The following is a 6,283-nucleotide window of genomic DNA, read 5'->3' as shown; positions in this document are numbered from 1 at the left end:
ATATTCATTCTATTTCTTAAAAAAATATTTATAAATGAAATTAGTTTCTGTCTCAAAATACATAACCTGCAAAATTTCAGCCGTGGAAAAGAATGTGTAGTATCTAATCTAACAATAACCGTAATTCTATTATAATATAAAAGTGATGATAATTATTAGAGATACACAATGAAAACAAACAAATTTAAAGAGTTTTAGATACTTTTAAAATTAATATGTGGTTAAGTTTCTAACAACTTCTGTTCAAAAGAAAAAAGTTTCTAACAACTTGAATCACATTAACAATGTTAATTACATAATTTACATTTACATAATTTACATCCTTCACATATAATTATTTTTTACACATACAAATTAGTGACCTCGTGCCCCGTGCATGGCACGGGTACAATCCTAGTATCTGTAAGTGAGAGTGTGAGACCAACCCCTTCTATGAGTTCTTTCTTTGCTAGGCGGCGCCCAACTTCTCCCCATCTTTCTTTTAGGTTTTATTTTTACTATTTTACTATTTCTTTTGCTTCTATATTAAAATATTATTATAAGAATTGGTCAATTTGAGATTTGGGCTATTAGCCCTTTTTGTCTCAGGGCCTTACGGCCTGGTGTTGTTCCATCCCTATTCTTTAAGAAATATTTTTTTGGTAGGTATTCTTTAAGAAAGATAATAATAATAACTAATTACTATGTAAACTATTAATTATTTAATTAAAAATAAGAAGATGATAACAGTGCTTGTTTTGTTTCATCGTAAATATGGGATTCATGTGTCATGTAGTTACTTATTTATGTAATTCCATTATATAAATGTGTTCAATTCTTATTTTCATCAAATCTCAATAAAAACTACTCTTTTATTCAAATCTAAGGGTGGAGACTTTATACATATTTTTATTTATTTTTTGAGTTTTTCACCGTCCCACCTTGGACTCATGTTGCAACACTAAATATATGATACTTATTTTTAAATTGCTAATAGTAATTCAGTTTACAATAATTAGCCACCATTATTAAAAAGTTAATTAAAATTAAGTATAATGAAAAGAGGTATAAGGTACTTCAAACCAATATTTGCTACAAATTATTTCATCATCGAGAGCTACAAATATAAGGAGTTCAATAGTCTTTGGTTTTCCTTTAATATTGTCAAGCTTGCTACAAATATATTATACATGTGGAAATTTGAATTTTTTTAAGCAACATATCATTTGGTCTTTAGTCACCCCCACAATTATATTCTGGCTCCACCCCTGGATAGAACCAATATCACTACATAACCGAACCACCACCAAAACAACACAGTACCCCTCCTAATAAACTCCACCCCAGTCAACATTCAGATACTGTCAGCAATAACAAAATAAGGAGAAAACCAGAAGATTAATGCACACCCTGCCCGTGGACAGTTAGATAATAAAACTATAACCCTCCAGTGATAGTAAAAGGTGTCCCTTCATCACACACTTGCCATGCCACTACACTTCCATCCCTGCCACTTTTTGCTAGAATATCCGCAACCCCATTACATTCCCTCAGCACATGAGTCACACTTAAACAATTCACCAGCTGCATAAGATGATCAATTTTGCTCAAAATTTGAAACAATTTCCACGGTCTTCGCCCTCTATTTGCAACCCACCCCACCGCAAGCGTCGAGTCACTTTCAATAACCAATGTTTTAAATTTGAATTGTTCAGAAAACAAAAGAGCCTGATAAATAGCATGCACCTCTGCCTCATACGCCCACATATCCTCCACATGAAGAGCAAAGTATCCCACCATCATTCCACGATGATTCCTCAACACCCCTCCGACGCCACTGCGTCCTGGCGTTCCTAAAGAAGAGCTATCCACATTAAGTTTTAGGATTGGCTCTGCCGGTGGTTTCCACTGCTGCTGTATTCGTGTTTTTACCGGCTTTGGCAGATAAACAAATTGTGGTCCTTGTGCAAAATGAACTGCACTATAAGGACAACTCTTCCAAGACGCCTTCACCCACCAAGCTACTCTTGCAATATGCAAGTCCCACATATACTGTACACTGAATTCTTTATTATTAAAAGTCACTGCATTGCGTTCCAACCAAATCGTCCAAACAAGTGCATAAGGAAACATATCCCATACCACACGATCAGATACATTTCTCAGCTCACTCCATTGAAGCATCATATCATTTACCTTACGGGGCACAACCCAACATACACCCTCACGCTGCAGAATAGCACACTAGCTTGGCCATATCATATTACACTGAATAAACAGATGCTCAGCGGATTCCAGCACCTGTCCACATAATCCACAAGCACCTGCATAACTATAATTTTTTTATCTAACTAAAAAGAGTAATAATTTATTCACACTTCTCTTTCTCTTTCATTTCTTTTTAATTTATTTCTCTTTTTATATCTCTACATTTTCTATCACATCAAATAACACTTTTTATTTACCTCTCTTCTCCTTTTATCATACTCTTAATGTAAGTGTGTACAAACCATTATATATTATGTTCAAATAAAAAGAGTAAGCTTTACATAACATTATTCAACTAATAATAGGAAGTGGTGGTGGAAAAGTAAGGTTTTCTCATTTCTTAAAAGTGCTAGAGGCTGTGTAGTATATTACACTATATAAGGACAGGGCCGGCCCTGGGCCTGTGCAAGCAGGCCCACAACCTAGGGCCTCCAAAAAGAAGGGGCCTCAAAAAAAATTCGAATATTTTTTACAGCGTTTTTGCTTAAACAAGCGCTGTAAATAGTCCATCTTTTACAGCGCTTCGTACCGCTGTATACTATTTTACAGCGGCTAGAGGTCCAAAGCGCCGTAAAAGGTCTTTTTTTTGGTTTAGTGCACCTATTAAACTTTCTCCAAAAAAAAATTTAGGGGTCCATTTTTATTATCAACCCAGGGCCTCCAAAATGTCGGGACCGGCCCTGTATAAGGAGTGGGGGGCGAATATAGATTTTACTATGGTATACACATATATTAACTTGTATGAGCACAGGGGCCAGCGCCCCAAATGCTTACAACCTAGTTCCGTCCTGATTGCTATATTTAAGATTATAGTGATTTAGGTGTTGTCGTTTGGACTTGAAGCACTCATTCATGTCATTGGGTTCTTTGTGGTTGGGTTTTGGTTTGGTAGGGATCTTTACGGTTGGGTTCTTGTCGATTCATGGTTGTTTCGAGGCTTTTTGGTTTTTAGTAATTTTATTCGGTTTTGTTTTTTTTGGGGCTTTATACTATTCAATCTTTTTTAGGATTGAGCTTTTATTAATATATATCATTTTGCTTTTGAAAAGAAAATGATTAATTAGGCCAAACTTTGCCTAGGGTCATTAAGACAATCCCAATCTGTTACTTTCAATTTTTTTTTTCGTTATAAAAATGCCTCTAATATCACTTTTGGTTTCACCAGAACCCTTTTGGTAAAATAAAAATTTACCAAACATGGAACAAAATATATACCCCAATAATTTTTAAGCAAATTTAGTTTTTTAACTTTTTAATTGCTGCAAATCAAGATCCCATATCATTATTAGGCTACATAAAACTTCAAATTTTTGTTTTTTTTAAGAAATATTCACAAATTGAATTAACTTATTCATTGTAGATGTTATTCCCATAAAAATTCACTAATCAAAATATCAAAATTCAATCAACAATTAAAAAAAACCACAATTTCCTTCAGAATTTAACAAATGTTTGCTACTTTTATTTTTTAACTTTTAAAATTGTATATAAAAAGAAATTGAGGATTTGATGGTTTTATACATATGAAAATTGAGAGAGTCACCAAATTTCTTAGTTTTAAGAGGGACTTAATTAACACGAAAAAAAACTAGGGCCCAAAATCACAAATAAACAAAACGGCTTACCAGAAAAAACATATAAACAAAAGGGACAAAAATCAATTAAGTAAATCTTTTTAAAACTTAAACTTCATTCAAAAAGATGAAATCCATACTTAGTTAAATGGAAAAGAAGTTTGACAAAAACAAAAGATAAAAGGAAAGAAAAAAAAAACAGAGAAGGAAACACATATTGTACTGTCGCTCTACTATTATTCACATCCCTGAAATATAGCATGAACAAAACAGTAGATGAAAGAAATTGTTGGATTCCAAATATAGAGACTGAATCAGACTGAAAATTAAAGGAATCAGTCAAAATTGTATGGATAAGACATAAATATAGAAAGTTATTTACTATATTTGCATTTCCAGGCCAAATGAATCAATTAGAGCCATATCCTTATAACCAGATAAAAATGCTTTATCCAGAGCTCATGCAATCATCTTTCCTAATCAAAATCAGTTATGTAATCCGTTTATTGAAAGAAGGGTGTTTTTTTCTTCATAAAATAACAGATTGGAGGAAATTCTAAAATCATGAACACTTTGCAGAGATCATCTTTTTCATTTCGAAGACAAGGATCTTCTGGGAAGATATGGCAAGATCATTTGCAATTCATAGAACCAAAGGGTACTACTAATGTTGCTGCCTCATCCACGGGGAAGAACAAAACAACCAAGGAAGATAATGTGTCACAATTGCAAAGTAACATTGTAGGAAGAAGAAGGTTACATGATGATGATGGAATTGCCCCCCATTCACCTTCTTCATCTAAAACTGAAAATAAGGTACATAGGAATTTTTTTACTTCCCTTTTTGGGAGATGTTTGAGTTCTCCAACAATTCATGATTGATCATCAGGCTTTGTTTCTCCTCAAATGTCAACCATTCCTTCTTCCTTTCTTAATGAATTTATTCATTATTTCCAATACAATCAATATTCTTTCATAATCGTTTTAGCATCTGTTTGATTTTCAATTCAAAATAATATTCGATACGCCGTAAATTGGAATCAAAATTTTCAATGCACATTCATCCGATGAAATGAACTTATTGAATTGAACAAATGTGTTTTCACATTCACCAACACAAATTCAAACAAAGTATTGTATGTCTAAATTTCAGTTAAATTCAATGTCGATTCATATTTGGATTAACGTGACAAAATCATACTTCTCTATCAATGAACTGGGATGGGTGTTTTCCATCACAAACGAGAAACAACGTTCTACTTAGGTGGATTCAGGCTAAATATATAATAATAAATAACAATAAAATTACAATGTATGATGTAGTGGTTAGCCCACTTCGTCCCTTAATCATGAAGTTGGAGGTTCGATCTTCATTCATAAGAATAGAACGCATATTGTGGTCAGTAATTTACCGCTTAATGCAAGCATTTACAGCAAGAGAATTAGTCACTACTATTATAGTGAATATGTTGAACTCTTAATGCAAGCATTTGCAGCAAGAGAATTAGTCACTACTTTTATAGTGAATATGCTGAACTAAGAAAAATAGAAAAAAAAAAAAAAAAAAAAGATAGGTGACAATGCAATGATTATGGGGCATAAATTTAAAGTATCAATGCAACAAATGAATAAAGAAGAAGATGGAGTGGTTGGTGGGCTTAAAGACAATATACTTGCAAACAATGCAAAGTAAAATAAATATCGAGCAGCAAACAATGAAAGTAGACAAAGGCAAAAGATTTGATTAAATAGAACAAATTAATCGTTCATAACTTAATGATTTGTTTTATAAATATGGTAGAAGTTATGCATCGTTCTTTTGTTTCAAGGGAGGAGGACCCATCATGGGAATGGAGATGAGTAAGAGATGGAAAAAGGTCATAGATTTTTTTATAATAAAGGTCATGGATATTTGAAACCATTGTTACCTTTATTACATGTCATGTGACTTCACTAATTAGGTGGCCTCAAAAGGAAGCCTTATTTTAAATTTAAACTTTATTTGATTGTAAAGTGTGCTTTTTCCATAACCTTATAACCATTCAATGATTTAGGATTATTATATACACTAACATCATTTTTTTACATAAAGTTCACTTACATTATTTTGATTCCTATTGTTTTAATAGGAATTTCTTTAAAAATATAACAATTCATTTAAAGCATTTGGTACCACACTACCACCCTCTTACATTCTTATCCCAATTTTACATTTTCCTACATTCTTATACCATCCCAATTTTACATTTGTCTGCAAATAAATAAATAAAATGAATGCGGTTTGTATGTTTTGTATTCAACACTCTTAAGTGCGGAGTGCAATTAGTTTCCGCAAACATAAATGCAATTAATTAATGCCTTCATTTTATCTTCAACATTATTTTTTAGGGAAAAACTTAGGGAGTAATGATATATACACACCTCATTTTTGAAACACTTCATTTCCACCTCCTTTTATTTTT

At 32.5% G+C, this 6,283-nt stretch overlaps 1 protein-coding gene across 1 annotated transcript; it reads right to left on the bottom strand.

Moving 5' to 3' along the window:
* Positions 1-1,416: 1,416 nt before the first annotated feature.
* LOC130736986 (uncharacterized) lies at positions 1,417-2,166 on the bottom strand. Its single transcript, XM_057588760.1, has one exon. The coding sequence runs from the start codon at positions 2,164-2,166 to the stop codon at positions 1,417-1,419; it is 750 nt and encodes a 249-aa protein (XP_057444743.1).
* Positions 2,167-6,283: the final 4,117 nt, after the last annotated feature.

Source organism: Lotus japonicus, chromosome 2 (assembly GCF_012489685.1).
Source record: "Lotus japonicus ecotype B-129 chromosome 2, LjGifu_v1.2".
In the NCBI taxonomy this organism is placed as follows: Eukaryota; Viridiplantae; Streptophyta; class Magnoliopsida; order Fabales; family Fabaceae; genus Lotus; species Lotus japonicus.
Note: the sequence above shows the minus strand (reverse complement) of the source record. Positions and strands in the feature narration are given on the sequence as shown.

Coding starts and splice junctions, on each gene's coding strand:
- LOC130736986 (XM_057588760.1), bottom strand. CDS start 2,166: ATGATGCTTCAATGGAGTGAGCTGAGAAATGTATCTGATCGTGTGGTA.